Source organism: Phoenix dactylifera, chromosome 2 (assembly GCF_009389715.1).
Source record: "Phoenix dactylifera cultivar Barhee BC4 chromosome 2, palm_55x_up_171113_PBpolish2nd_filt_p, whole genome shotgun sequence".
NCBI lineage: Eukaryota > Viridiplantae > Streptophyta > Magnoliopsida > Arecales > Arecaceae > Phoenix > Phoenix dactylifera.
The window spans coordinates 1,348,951-1,364,452 of record NC_052393.1 but is presented as its reverse complement, the minus strand read 5'-3'; the positions used below and the strand labels follow the sequence as shown (position 1 = coordinate 1,364,452).

General features: G+C 37.9%; 1 protein-coding gene across 2 annotated transcripts; it reads right to left on the bottom strand.

The window, feature by feature from the left end:
- Window positions 1–1,565: 1,565 nt before the first annotated feature.
- On the bottom strand, window positions 1,566–10,512 carry LOC103717601 (vacuolar protein sorting-associated protein 2 homolog 3-like). Of its 2 annotated transcripts, XM_039116709.1 has the most exons (12): window positions 10,416–10,512; window positions 9,447–9,549; window positions 8,943–8,987; window positions 6,462–6,496; window positions 5,707–5,757; window positions 5,472–5,576; window positions 5,301–5,372; window positions 5,076–5,147; window positions 4,390–4,470; window positions 4,234–4,269; window positions 4,078–4,133; window positions 1,781–2,111 (listed from the first exon to the last, which is right to left on the bottom strand). In XM_039116709.1, the coding sequence occupies exons 2-12, from the start codon at window positions 9,478–9,480 to the stop codon at window positions 2,060–2,062; spliced, it is 639 nt and encodes a 212-aa protein (XP_038972637.1). In that variant the 5' UTR covers window positions 9,481–9,549; window positions 10,416–10,512; the 3' UTR covers window positions 1,781–2,059. The 2 variants fall into 2 exon arrangements, with proteins under 2 accessions (XP_008804275.1, XP_038972637.1); XM_008806053.4 differs by lacking the exon at window positions 10,416–10,512 and having other exon boundaries at window positions 1,566–2,111; window positions 9,447–9,480.
- Window positions 10,513–15,502: the final 4,990 nt, after the last annotated feature.

Sequence of the window (15,502 nt, the reverse complement as noted above, 5' to 3'; positions counted from 1 at the left end):
GCAATAAAAAATTATACATTACATACCATCTGCCAGATATTTTAGAGAATAATAAGGCACAAATCTATTAAGTCGGAGGGCTTAATCTACAATATATCTACTTCAGAATTCTCTTCTCACTAAACACTCTACTCAAACATCAACCAATTTTGTAGTTCAAGTTGCTGCCAACGGTTCATATGGTTGATGACTCATTAACTCATGTTATCACAAATAAATAATTTTTAAAATAATAAAATACATTTCAAGATAAACAAAACTATAAAAAATAAAGAAAATATTTTAATGATAATCAACTTTAAATGTCATACTTATACCATAAAAAATTATAGACTTTTGCTACCTCACTTTGCAAAGAAAAAAGAAAGAACGGAAATTTTTTCTATTAATACTCTTGCAAGACATGCCATATTAATTATCTCCAATTGATTTTCAACTAAAATTATAAATTCCCCAAGTTCTTCAATCATTATATAGAGTAACAAGTTCTAAATATAATTGAAGGATATACCACTCAATCTACTATGAAAACAGGAAATTCTTAAACAAATATAGTAATACCATAGTAGTAAAAATCAACGATAAATTATGAGAAGGTGCCAATTGACAAAATGGAAATTTATATCGATATAAAAGACTATTGCTCAATCTTGGCCTCACTTCAATATTTAGCATGCTTCTACTTGTGCTAGCTTTTTTTTATAGAAAAAATACTAAACTGCGGGGGATGAGTAGACTTGGGATGGCAAGATAGCAAGCATCAATGGCATCAATAACAAAAATGATAATGAAAAAGAATTGAAAAGTTAGATGGCAAGTTTTTACTGGGTCTAAAGATGAACCCCAATTCTAAAGAGTAAACTACGAAAGAAATAATTTTTCCATTTATTTTTCCTAACACCTCAATAAATAAATCAATAAGTATAGTTCGCAGCTTAGCTTAAGTACCTTAATAAAGTAATCCATTTGGAGAGATTACAACTCAAACTGGATAGCTCAATTAGGGTTGAAAATAGACCAACTGTAGATTAGATTTCTATATATTTATATTGTTATCCACTTTTAGTCGACAAATATGGATAGAGCTATTGATCGGATGAAGTTTCTATCTACTGCAAACAATTACAGATACAAATCAGATATTAATACTATGCATATACATAGTGATATAAATCAAATATTTAACTACTTAATACATTGTTGCTTATTTTACCTTAAAGTTCATTAAAGTTATATAAGGCGGAGCGAAAATTGCCAATAAAATTGGATGTTCGGTTATATGAGGTATTGATGGAAATGAAGTTGGATGGATACCAACATGTATAAGTTCTCAGGATTTGCTTATCTGCAAGTTGGGTTAACCCAGTCCATGTAGACTCAGGTCATGAGCCAAGTGGGTCGATCGGGCTTGTAAAACACCAGTCCCAAGTACCAAAGAACCCCTAAAGTTATTTGTGCTATAAATGATAAATTCTTGCCTCAGTTATAAATTTACTCGATTCCAGATTTGGATTTACAAAGTTTTTCTAAGCTGTAAATTTTCGCAAGCATGAGTTTGGCATGCCTTATTCACAAAGCCACATCAACTAGCATATAACTGAATGAGGGAGAAGCTGCTACAGGTTAACCCATGTTCTTGTACACCAGGTGTCATGGTTTTATGCCCATTATATGAAAGGAATTTTGGGATATAGTCTCTGGTTATATCAAAATCAAAGAAGCCAGTTTTCTCACATGAAAGTAGAGTTGCAAAGTTTCATGCAATTCCTCCTGGCCGATCAAAAAGAAGTAGCAATGTATGGCCCTGTAATATTTATCAAACTTGCAATCTGATCCCACCAATCTTTTCTCATGCTTACCCAGTTGATTGGAATACTGCAGGTTCAAGCATATTCAAACACTTGATTCATCCATGCTCACAATGAATTTGCAGTTAGAAACTATTGACACAGGCATCTCGTGCACAATGTGCATTCACCTCTACATATCATATAAACCTCATGAAGTGCTGGGTAAATGAGGAAATGAGATCTGAATACTAATATATGGAGTCCTCGACTCATGAGTTTCTGATTGCAGCCAACCTCTTCTCAAGGTCATCCATCTCCGAGCTGCAAATCAAAGAAAAATTTAGGCAAGATAATAAAACATACACGCATATATAGTATAATAATGATAAAACACTTGGGAAAGCTGGTCTCAATTTCTAAGTAGCCGACCCACAAGCAGAGACAATAAAAATCACTAAAAATTGTAGGGGATTTCACAAAAGAAAGGGAGAAATTTACGGTTCGACAATGGTATAAACAGGTCAGTACAGTGGAAGACGAATCTCATGTCCAAAAATCTGGCTAGAACTCACCAACTGAACAATTAAGACAGATCAACTTTTGACTTATGTGAGTTGGGCAGGAGATCAACTGGGACCGTAAAACATAACTTGATCTGGTTGTTTAAGAGGATTCAGAGATGCTTCATATAATTGGTGTTAGTGAACCCACTCAACCACACTGTCCCAGTTTGGGTCTAAACATGTCAAAGTGTACTATAAAGACAGTGGGTTTCTTCTAATGAAACTTGAAGAGCAAAATTTTCATGGAATTTCAAATAAATTTACAACTGAAGCAGGTTATCCTGTAATAATTTTTTGATCCAATCCTTGGACTTTGGAATTTATATGACCAGATATAGATAATTTCAACATTTGGTCACAAAGCCTATCAGATCAGATGAATTGTGCATATAATGTAAACCAAGGGAGAGCATAGAAATAGTCACGGGAATTTCAAATCTTGGCAAACAAAAATACAGTTAAGAAGTTCAAAATTGGACTGGGCCTTCATAACAAAAATTACAAACACACATGTTGCATAAAAGAAGTTAGAATATGTTTACTATTTTGTTAATGCAATTAGATCTAGCCATTTGTGCAGATTTTTCTTTGGGGTACATCAGACATATTACAGAAACACCATGCTAGATGGAAAAGATAGAAATGGTATCTTTGTATCCCGTGATAATGGTGCAAGTTTTTCCGCTTAAACTTATAGTGCAATGGAAATGGATGAAAGAAATGCAATTTAAATTGCATAGTGACTTGTAGGCACCACTGCTTTTATAACAAGTTACTTGTCGATACAGACAACCGAACCTGCTGCTTCGAGCATGATGTTTAATTAATGACAATTTATTTTTTTGGCAAACAAGGTCTGCTAACAATATTGGGCTACACAACAGAGGTTAACCTTCCCCCAATACCACTAATGCGACCACTTGGCAATAAGGCTAAAAGAAAGACTTTTTAAGTGCAGAAATAATTCCAGATCATGTCAGATTTGAAAAATTCTCTTATAGACAGCAAGATTGGAAATGAAAAGAGCACAACAGGAGATGTGAAAGAGAAAAAATGGGATGGCGAAGGGATTCGAGAGGGAGGAATGGACATGAAGCATTGGAGACTCAAAGGGAGGAAGAAAAACCTTAAACTTCTCCAATTTTCAGAATACATGTCCTAGAACAAAGTTCCAGAAATCCCAAACCTAGCCCTTAAATCACCAAGAATGGAGAAAGGAAGATCTATGCTAACATAAATAAAAAATGCGAGAAAGGATTCAGAAAAAACTGCATAAAACCTTGAGTTTTCCTGATAGGAATACTTGGCAAACAGGTATCCATAAATCTGATCCCAGATGCCTGGGACAACACTTGATGGTTGTTATTATTATGGTGTGAAGGAGAAGAAAAATCTATTGTAATTTAGAACAAGATTTGTAAAGATTTGCATCAAAGAAGCCTGTATGAGAAACCCATGCAACTACACTTAAATGAAATGGATCAAGCTATCAGGTTATAGTCAGAGCTAGCAAGCCATGAATATGTCCAAAGATCGAAGGGTGAGTGAAAATTGATTACAATTTTACTGCATTGTGGTAATGCGGTTCTGCCAAGGATCTAGCACAACATATTTAAAGTCCATGTGTATATGATGTATCAAAATGGGCTCAAGAAAGTAACACATATAATGGAAAAACAAAGATAGAAAAAGAAGTAAGAAAAAGAAATTCAAGGTAGTCAAACCTTTCGGCACTTTGAACATTCTTCCCTGTATTTTTTCCCTTGGGAGCTGATGATAACTGTTAAGTAGTTTTCAGCACAAATAAGGTCAACTTTAATGATAGAACAAAGCAGAAAAGGTAACATTGAAACCTAGAAGTGATATTAAGAAAATCAAACCTGTGATGCAATATCAACACCAATTTCATCTAGAACCTAACGAACAAGAAACAATAATATGAGAAAAGATGAATATATGGGGGTTAAAAATAAAATGATGTAAAATATCGACCATTTTCTTCAGAACTTTTTATGAGACAGTATTAGAAGCATTACCTGATTTGTTAGGTCCTCAGTTTCTTCTTCAGCTTCGTCATTATCTAATACGTCGTCAACAGAGTCTGCCATCATCTCACTCTGCATAGATGTATATGTATAGGTATCATGATTTTACTAGCTAACCAAGAAATGCCCTTTTGCATATCTTAATGCATAGACATTGGAGAAGGTCATGCACTAGCTTGAGCAGGAAAGACCAGAAATAGCTAGCAACCAATGCAAAATGATTTAGGCATGGCTATCTTAAGCAACAACGGTCAAATTCACAAACATAAAACTATTCCCAAATGATGGTCTTCTTAACAAGAAGTAAGACTGGAGGAAACCATTCGCATAAACACATATATATACACAAATATGAACATACATATATTATGTGTATATGTATATGTATATTTAAATGTATATATATGCATTCATATGTGCTTGTGTGTGACTGCGGGTGCATACAAAAGTATGCAATTCCTTCTAAGTAAAGAAATTGGAAAACAGTTTTGTTCACATTTAAAAATGAAAGCACTTGTGTAGGGAAGACCCTAGCTTGTGTTGTAACATCATGCATCACTTAAGAATGGCCAAAATTGAGAACTCTGCCACAAGCTAGGGTGACATATATGTGGCAATGAACAATATCATTGTCATCAATGAAACTGTCATGTATCTAAGGATGGTTGTGGCCTTACTGTCATGTCCATTTGTGCTGACTGTCTTTGAAAATCTTGCATAATCTTCATTTGCTTCGCAGGTGCCATTTGCTGCAAGAGATAAACAATTTGCAAGGAAATAGGATATAAAGCTATATATATCACACTTCATTTCACATGTCCATCGCTATCAATGAACATCTTTTAAAGTGGTAAAATATGAATTATTCTAACTATGAAAATGATCATTAATCAGTGTTAGACCTTATTCATAGCTCCCATTGCCTTGCTTGCACCTTTCATGCCAGCAGCCACTGAAGTGTTGGCATGCATTGCCTGCCACATCAAACGATAAACTTATAAGAATGCATGAATGCCAAAATGAAAGAGAAGAAAGCCAATGACTAACAAGGAAGGGAGATCTTGTTAGTTTACCTGTGTGTGGGTTGCTATACCTCGCATCTGCGCTCGGTTACCTTGTAAATTAGAAATTTGTTGCCTTAATCTGACAAGCTGATGGGCTAAAATTTTAGTTGCAGCCTGCAAACATTTAGTCAAAGTAATCATGCCATTGTTTAAATATCATATGAACTTTGTAAGTGGCGGTGATGAATTCGATAGTATAATCTTTAAACTTTGTGACTAATGGGATTAACATAAAGAAACATACCTCATTTCCAGTTTTGGCTGTCCTTTTTATCTCCGCAACCAGCTTCTTTTCCTGCCATTATGCTTAGCTAGTGTGAGGCCTAACTACAATCATGTAACAGTCTAGGGAATCTTAAAACTTGGGAAATGCTTAATTACTTATACCATCCATGATACATAGAATATTTTACGCCAATAAAGTTGCAAGCTAAAGAAGAAGAAAAAATATTCATCAGCTCTAATTTTCTCGCAAGATTAAAATGTTATGCTATCTATGGGTATTATATTAAGTGAACTGTTCTACGAACTCATCTTATTGCAACAAAACATTAGGGAAAGGCAATTATGCTCCTGAAAGGACTGAAATTAGTTTAATGAAAATAACTTTTCTTTAACTACATTAGAAATGACACTGAGAGTATAGATTGCCAAACATATCTTGATAAGAAATATGACTGACGTCCGTATGATCATAGGAAGCAAACTATGCAATGTGATAGGCAGTCAATGAGCATGAATAAGAAAGAAAAATAGGCGTAAGCTTACAGGAAAAATAAATAAAATTTTGAAAAAGTGTATTTTCTAGAAATTACCAGACCTAATCAAGCACAAGCAGACCAGTACAAGTTCACCAGAAATAACAGTACCTAAAGTCTAAACTAGTTAGGTGATATATTTGTATTGTCTCAAAGTGACTAAGTTTGAAATGACTTTAGCATCCAATATGCTGAGGTAAAACAAAACTATCTTGCAGTTCAAGCTACATTGTTTATGTACCTCTAGCTGCAATGCTGTGATCTCCCTCTCAAGCCCTGCAACATGAAATATTTTCAATAGAGGTGGTTAGAGTATGCATAATAGCACTTAACTTCAATAACAAAATTGCTGAAAGAAATCCAAAACAGAATGAATCCAGCTGCAAATCTTTTCTTGCAGAATATGAAAGACAACTAAAACCAGTACTGGCAAAACCTAAAGCCAAGATCAGTATCAACAATGATGGTGCTGCATCATCGAAGTTTCAAATGGAAGACATGGTTGCAGCAAACAAGAGTCAGCAGAAGTAAGCTAGTGAGATCTTGATAAATTTGTCAAACATTTAATGCAACAAATATAGGAAGCAAATGATGAGCTAAGGTCAGAGAAACAGTCATAAACCAGCTAATTGTTTGTATAATTGTGTAGCATGAAAGTGGCTTGTTCTTTACCTACATCTGGATGGTATATAAATAAGGAAAAGGAAATGAAAATGAGGATGGGAATGCATCGATCTAGGCATACTCCATCCTTTTTAACTCTTTTCTGTCTTCCATTTCCCAGCAACCAAATAGAGCCTGAAGAAAATTTAAATGGCAAGCCCCACATCGTAGTGTGTAGTATTATCTTGACTATGCTAGTCACTAGGCAAAATGGGTCTAACAAATTAAATATTTCCAAGTATTTCAAAACGGCACTAGCCCCTGGGCAAAATGGCTTTAACAAATTAAATATTTCCAAGTATTTCAAAAGGGGACTAAGTAGATAATCTTATCAAAAACAAACACTCATTCAAACCAAAACTATTCAATTCCAAAATATGATCTCCAAATTGTAACACTTTACAAAATGACATGCTTCTAATTGCAAGAAACTAGTATGCGATATGATTCATGGTTTAGAAGAATCAGAAATGATGAATTTTGGTCCACTAGTGTTTTGAGGTATAAAGCTGTCTAGGAGATTAGCTGAGCAAAGCAGAGCATTGGGTTGTTCAAGCTCAACTTGGTTCAGCTAAAAGTGTGTTCAAGCCTGGGTCGACCTAAAGGCAAGATCAGCTATAGCAGTTCAAGTTTGGTTCACGAGCCACTTGGACAGGCTTTATACCTAGACAGGATAATTCTCAAACAGAGCCTGAGCTTGTACTTATTTTGCAAGCAGTACACTGTCCAGGCCTTAGCTTGTTGGCTTGTTCAAAAACATGCGTCAAAGTGTGGGTTTTGAATCTGGCATTGAATCCGGCCTTTTCTAACATATGAGCATGAATAAGCCCCCTAGCCAGAGCAGCTTACAGATGGCTCAACTGCATATATGATAAAAAGGTGGATGGTGTTATCTTGCTCACCATGCAATAGAAGTTTTTTTCCCTCAAAAACAATGAACAACACATGAGTGGTATCCTTTCCCCAGATCACCCATACTATGACAGTACTAGTTCTTCACTTTCACACCTGAATTCACCCCGCACTTTTTTTCTAACAATTAAGATCTTAATGCTCTGAAACTACAGGAAAGAACATTGTGACTAAGAGAAGGCCAAAATACTGAGGGATGTGCTGCTGAAAAGAATTATGCAGCTTACATGGATTCATCAAAAATTGGCTGATTGTAAAATGTTCTTCCAAAACTTCATTGTGAAGTTTAAGTCCTTATCATTTGAAAGGTTTATGATCTCAGCTCAATTATATGTTAGTGATGGTCCTTTTATACTGAGGTTGCATACCGATGATAATGATCTATGATATCTGAATTCTAAAATACCTAAAAACAAACTCATGTGTTTTATTGTACGTCTCTGCAGTGCCTTCACCATCCAAGTTTAGATTCTTTCCAAGTATAGAAGAAATATGGCGTTTGTTCCTAGAATTCACAAGCTTAAACTGCATAATTAAAGTAGACCTCCCAGTCCACCAAATTTTATGGTGCCCCCAGAGGTCGATGACCAACAGTTTGGCACCAATGTTTAAAGGTTGCCTTTTATACTAAAAGCTGACTAAGAAATATTCCCTAATTATGATGAATCATATACCGATCCATAAGGCCTACCCGTACAGATAGATATTGACTGCTGCTTTAGTTTGGCTTATCTTTAATAGTTGAAGATTTAATATATTCTAGTCTGATATTTTGTAAATATAATTTGAAATTCTTGATGTTTTGTGGAAGTAGAAGTCCTGAGTTATTAGTTGATATGGCATGCACCTTTTACAAGAGATTTTTACCTTCTTTTATGTGATATATCAGTTCGTACTCTTCAGATGTAACTTTCATCATTAACGACCACCTAAGAAGGATCTTTTCTTTTACTAGCTCATAGTCGTATGCTTGTTAGTGTTAAAATTGAACAAATAAAGTAAGTAGACTCTCATATGAAACATTTACTCTCTCCTTCTCTCTCTACAGCAAGCAACAAAAACTAAGCAATTCAGAGATTCTTCTTAAAACACCAGGCTTGGAAGCGCCAATATATAGAGACTTCAGTTAAGCTAGAATCATATATACCTCTTGTGGCATGTGACATTTCTCGCTTGCTTGCTCGAAGCGCATCTGTTGTCAAGCAAAATAGAACTTATTCAGATGTATAAACATGAATTAAAATAAATGTAAAAAAAATCGAGAAATAAACTATCGAACACTATCAACGCATTAAGAATTTTATCCAAACCAAACGAAAGAGACTCAGAGGAAACACATCAAGGTAGCAACAAAATTGCAATCTATGAAAGTACGGCGTAAAATTTTAAAAAAGACACATTAAATGTGCATCAGGATGAACTTAAGACCCCAAAACAATCATTTATCGAATTGAATTTTTCATCGGGAAATCTTGCAAGGTAAACTCGATAAATTGATCATATGAGGGAGCGAGAAAACCCTAGAATTCTTAGCACAGATCGAAAAAAGGGGGAAGCAAACACAATCCAAGAACACAAAAATTAATGGAAAATTCATTAAAATTACATATAATTCAAGAAGAACAGGCGGATGGGAAGGAGAGACGGAAACCTCTGGATGTTGGTTTCTTCGAGAAAATGTTCATCTTCTTGGGAAAAATCGAAGATGAGAATCGGGGCTTTGGTGGCAAGAGATGGAAGACGAGAAGAAGAAGGGTGGTTCTATATACACCCCCCCTATTGCTCAGGACACCCCCCAAAAATTAAAAAAAAATTAAATACTCTCTACACCCCCCATTTGCTAAGGACACCCCTAAAAAATTAAAAATTCCTAAATTACCCCCCACCCTCCCCACCCCCTCACCTAAATTGCTCTCTACACCCCCCAAACCCCCCCCCCCCCCACCCCGCTCTTCCCCTCCAAAACACCTCGCCAACGCCCAAAACCCCCCCGTTCCCCCTTCTCCCTCTCGTCGCCGGCATTCTCCCGATCTCCGACCACCTCGCCGGCTTCTCCCGGAACCACCTCGCCGGCTTCTCCCGAAATTTTTTTTTTTCACGGTTCGTGCTCCGTTCGGCACTGGATCGCCGAACAAAAGGCTTCTGTTCGGCTGAACAGTGCCGGACAGAAGCCTTCTGTTCGGCACTGTGCAGCCGAACAGATCTGTTCGGTTGAGGGTTGCCGAACAGAAGGCTTCTGTTCGGCACTGTTCAGCCGAACAGAAGCCTTTTGTTCGGCGATCCAGTGCCGAACGGAGCACGAACCGTGAAAAAAAAAAATTCGGGAGAAGCCGGCGAGGTGGTTCCGGGAGAAGCCGGCGAGGTGGTCGGAGATCGGGAGAATGCCGGCGACGAGAGGGAGAAGGGGGAACGGGGGAGGAGGGGTTTAAGGGGGGTTTGAGGGGTGTTTTTTTTTTTTCTTTTCAAAACGAAACGGAGGAGGAGGAAGGGGGTGTATGAGAAAATTTCAAGGGCAATATGGTAATTACACTAAAGGTTAGTTTGGGTATTTTTTTTTTTGGTTTTTGGGGGGTGTCCTGAGCAATAGGGGGGGTGTATATAGAACTACCCGAAGAAGAAGCTTGTGGATCGTGATCGTTGGAGATCCCGAGAAAAAATCCTATTTATTTTGTGTAGTTAAAGAAAGATTTTTATAATTGACTCGATGAAAATTACGAACGCGGGGAGGGCAGTTAACCACTGCGGGAAGGGAGATAGGGGCCCACCGGAGAACGAAGACTTACGCGGTTGGACCCGGATGGTCCGATCAGATCAGCTGCAATCACAGGCACAGCAGACAGCAAAATATTTTGATCTCCACCGTCCAGAGCCCTAGTCTGGTCTGGGTCTGGGCCTGGATCTTTTTGGAGTGAAGATTAGATTTTCCCCCATAGTAATTCATCAGTCATATGGGTTCAAACAAATCAGGTTGTAGGCCTGAGTTAACCATGTGAGATCAAGTCGGGTCATGAGAGTTGACTCGAGGGCAAGTACGGATCAAAAGATCCCAATCAAATGGTGTTTTTCAGCAACTAAGCTTCACTACTCAAAACCAATGAAAAACTACAGCTAAAATCTATACAAGAGAGCCCGGGGGTCTCTGAAAATAATAAATATCGGACTAAAGTTTACCCAGATTTCTGGCATTGAAAATCCCCACACAGTGCCATCCATTGAAGGAGGTTGCTCTGAACCACACCCACGCGGTGCCGTTCAAAGAAGATCACTCTGTACCCTAGTCTGAAAAAAAAAAAAATAGTATCTGTCTTAATGATTGAACTGGAAAACACCTCCGCTACTTCGTACCTATCTTAATTGAATCATGATCCGTCTGTCTTGCCTCCGGATACGGAAACAAGAAAAACACAAAATAGAGAAAAAAATTGACGAAACAGTACCCATCTCAATAAATAAACGGTGAAATGTCTCTCCTGTTCCGTACCTATTTTAATGAATAGTGATCTACCTGCCTTTCCTCCGAAATGTGGAGCCTCTGAAACAAAAAAAAGAAAACAGAAGGCAGAGAAAAAAACCAAAAAATATCACTCTACATGCATGCATGATTGTGTCATTCCGCTCCCAGGCTGGTGTATGCGGTCACGTCGCCATGCCTAGCTGCAGGTACGGTCACTTCGTCATCATAGCCGCAGTGAGATGTGGAGATTGCTGCGACGTTATATGTTGTTGCCTAGAAAGCATTGTGACCGTAGCCTCTTTCTCCCCTCCTATGTCCCCTTCTCAATAGGTATAAGGGGGTTGGTGCAGGAGACATGCAATCATCCTCTTCTCGCATCATCATTTGGGAAAGGGAGGACATTGCTGACCTAAAACGTAAGTTTTCTTCTCTGCTTCTCCTTTTTTTTTTGGGTTGGAACATTGGGGGGTTGCCATGACCGCCGTGCTCTTTCCATTCTGCATGCGCAATAAAGGAAGGGGAGAAGGAAGGAGGGCAGCAAAGTGTGAGGTACGATAGCAAAGAGTAAGGTTTGAAGGAGGGAGGAAAGGAGAGGATGTGAGAGGAAATGAGTTGAAGCAGCGTGAGAAGATGGAAATGCGATGTACGATAGCAAGGTAGAGTGTTTGGAGGCGAACACTTAAGAAGAAATGAACTAGAGCTTCTTGGGATCTGTCTGAAATACCATAGAGATCACAGATTTTAAGTTATACCGGCATAGATCTCAATGCGATCCGACGACAAGAGGTGGATCAACGTATCGGTACGGGTCTCAGAAAAGGGCGAGAGAGGAAATGAGCTGGAACTCTGGCATTTCAGAGAGCTCAAAAATTTGAACTTATACCGGCGCAGATTTCAAAGTGATTGGATGGTAGGGGGACAGCGTACCGGTATAAAGTTCAGAGCACTGTTGTAGCCAATATAAGGAGCGGGTACGGATCTCAAAGTGATCCCATAAGAGTGGAAAATACCGACGCGGATCGCAAAGCAATCCGGGAGGGGTGGGCGAGGGAACAAACCGAAACTATTTCGAATGTTCCAGAGAGCTCAATAGGTTAGGTTGTATCGGCATGGATCTGAAAGCAATCTGGTGTCAGGAAGAGGTTGGCAGATGTGAGGAAAATATCAACACAGATCTCGAAGCGATCCAAAGAGGGTGGGTGAGAGAACAAATCGGAGCTCTCTGGAATGTTTCCAAGAGCTCAATGGGTTAGGCTACCTTGGCAATGATCTCAAAGTGATCCGGTTGGGAGCGGGGGATGGATCCTATATATGGAGGGAGATGAGAGGAAAGTGAGATTGAGGGAAATACTTGCACGAATCTCAGAGCGATCCGGTGGCGGGGGCGATTCAACCGGGTGGTGGAGGGCTCTGCTTCACCGACGGCGGCGCACCTCCACGGAAGCCGACGTTGCCGGAGTTCAGGCGGGTGGTGGAGAGCGCCGGTGATGGAGACCTCGATGGCTTCGGTCGGAGATGGGAGGGTAGGTGCCGGAGATGGGTTCGGTCGGAGGAAATGGAGGGGGTCTGGTAGGTGAGGGAGATGGGGTGAGAAGATGTTGGGGTAGGGAGGGAGAGTGAGAACTCCGTAGGTAGCGTTTGGAGGAGGAGGATGACGAGAAGTGGGGGCGGTGAGGGAAGGTGACGGAGATGGTTTCAGGCGGCGAAGATGGAGGAGGTCTGGCGGAGGGAGGAGATGGCGTGGAAAGAAGCTAGGATAGGGAGGGACGCCGAGGTGGCGGTGGAGAAGATGGTTTCGGTACTGTAGGACGTAGGGATGGAGTGGGGAGGGAGATGAGAGCAGGGTGAAGGTGGGGAGGAAGCCGGTGTTCGGATTGTTCCACGGAGTTCCCACCGGCTAACAAATAGTGGCACGAGTGTTAAAGCAGTCCCGTTGGAGAACCGGCTAAGAAATAGTGGGCAACAGATTTTACTTGACTCTGTCCAATTCACAAAGGTTGGAAAAAAAATGGTTTCAAATAAACGAAGTTATACTATAAAAGGCTGCGGTCAAATATGATAGCCTTGGTTTAGGACAATAGGATAAGCTTGGAAGCTGCCGAAGAACAAATTCAACAGGCCGATAGGATTGAAAGCTTTCAGAAACCAGAAGAATCGGGTTCTGAAAGCCAAACCGTTTGTTTTTAGAAGAGCAGTCACGGTGTCAAGAGATACAGCATATATTAATTACCTTTTTAGGGAAAAAAAATATTATAGTTATTAGAAATGATTAGTTACTGTGAGGATACATACAGATGCGTATTTAGTCTCACATCGATTATTCGCTGGATAGATCTTGAATACTTATACAGGATCAAATAACCCAAATAATATTTTCCGGCTAGACATTTTGGGCAAGATCATAAATTGTTACAAATGAGATCAAAGCGGATCCGATTCATAACCTATGTGGACTAGGAAATACTGCAGCACGGATCCATTGGGACTGACCACGAGCCGATCGTGCTGTTTGTAATTAGATTTGAATAAATTTGAACCCTTAACCTGACAATGACGTCAACGTTTGAATAGAAAAAATATGTGAGGATCCGTGCAGGTTTGTGTTTAAACCCACATCAGTTATTTGTTGGGTAGATTTTAGATACTTGTATATGTCAGATTTAAAATTAGTACAGGGAAGACCCCCTATGGCTAATCTCATTGCAAGCTAGAGTTTGAGCCAATTTTTGAAATGCCAAGGAAACAATATGAAGACCTTTTACGTGCTTGCCTATTGGCAGTGAAGTTGCCTAGGCCAACCTAACAATGGAACTTCGTTTCAGGCACCCTGGCTAAGGGGCTGCCTAAAACTTGGTAAGATGTAACTCAGGTAAAATAAATTGGAGGTACTTAATTCAATTTAATAATCTACTGGGAGTTTAAAGTACAATAAGTATTGAAGTTAACAATAACACTTGTTACTCTAGAACATAGATTTATGTAGAGTACATTAACTAGATCAAAAATTACATATGAAGCTGCACGTGTGACCAACAAAATAGGTGACTATAATTTCCAACTAATCTAACTAGACCAATTCATTAGGACAAGCCATACCAAGCTTGCACTTATTCTTTTTATTTGGTGAAAGAGCACTCTCTAGACAAATCAAAAATTTACATTATCATCGAAAGAGAAGCTTTAGTTGCATGCTTATGTTGGTTCAAATTTGTAAACCATATTTTGCTTCTTATATAAAAATTTAGTCGTTAATAATTTATTTAAATATAAATGCATATAGTTTCTGCACAAATCTTGGAGCTATGGGATTTAGCTATTGCATTTTTTTTAATTTATTGTATATTCAAGATTTAATGTTAGTATGATTTAATACTGATTTTTTTTAGTTAAATATCATCTACATGCAACAAATTATAATTTGAAATTGAAAGTTATATTTTTCCACTCATTCTAAATTTTGATTGTTAATAGTTTATTTAAACATCGATGCATAAAATAGTTAGCCAAATCTCGAATGTATAGAATTTTGTTAATGCATTTGAATTTTGAATTGGAAATCATATTTTGCTTCTTATTTGAAAATTCAGTCATTAATAATTTGTTTAAGTATAAATTTGTATAGTTGTCGCACAAATCTCGGAGCTATAGAATCTAGCTATTGCAATTTTTTTATTTATTATGTAATTAAGATTTAATGCTACTATGATTTAATACTGATTCTCTCGAGCTAGATATCATCTAGATGCAACAAAAAATTTTATAAGTTTGAATTGGAAATTGTATTTTCCTGTTCATTTTAAATTTCAATTGTTAATAGTATATTTTAACATGAATTCGTAGAAGGGTTGCACATATCTCAAATGTATAGAATTTTGTTATTGCATTTTTTTATTTATTATATTTTAAAGATTAAATGTTAATATGATTTAATGCTAATTCTTTTGAGTTAGATATAGTCTCAATGCACCAAAAATTGTTATTGTTTTTTTTAAATGTTTGGTTGTTGTTTGATAGCCAATTTTTTAGTTAAGTAAAATTGTAGAAATGAAAAACATAAAAAATTTGGTCGAAGGTCATGCTACAAGAAATCACTGATAAATTAGGTCTACCGCATTATGGGACGGAGATCGGAGCTACTGGTTGTCTTAGATCTTATACAGACATTATGCTAGGACGTAAAGATATGTCATCTGAGGTTGTTAGGATTTGAGGACGTTTTGAAAAAGATTGAAATGAGTCGGATGAAAATGCTA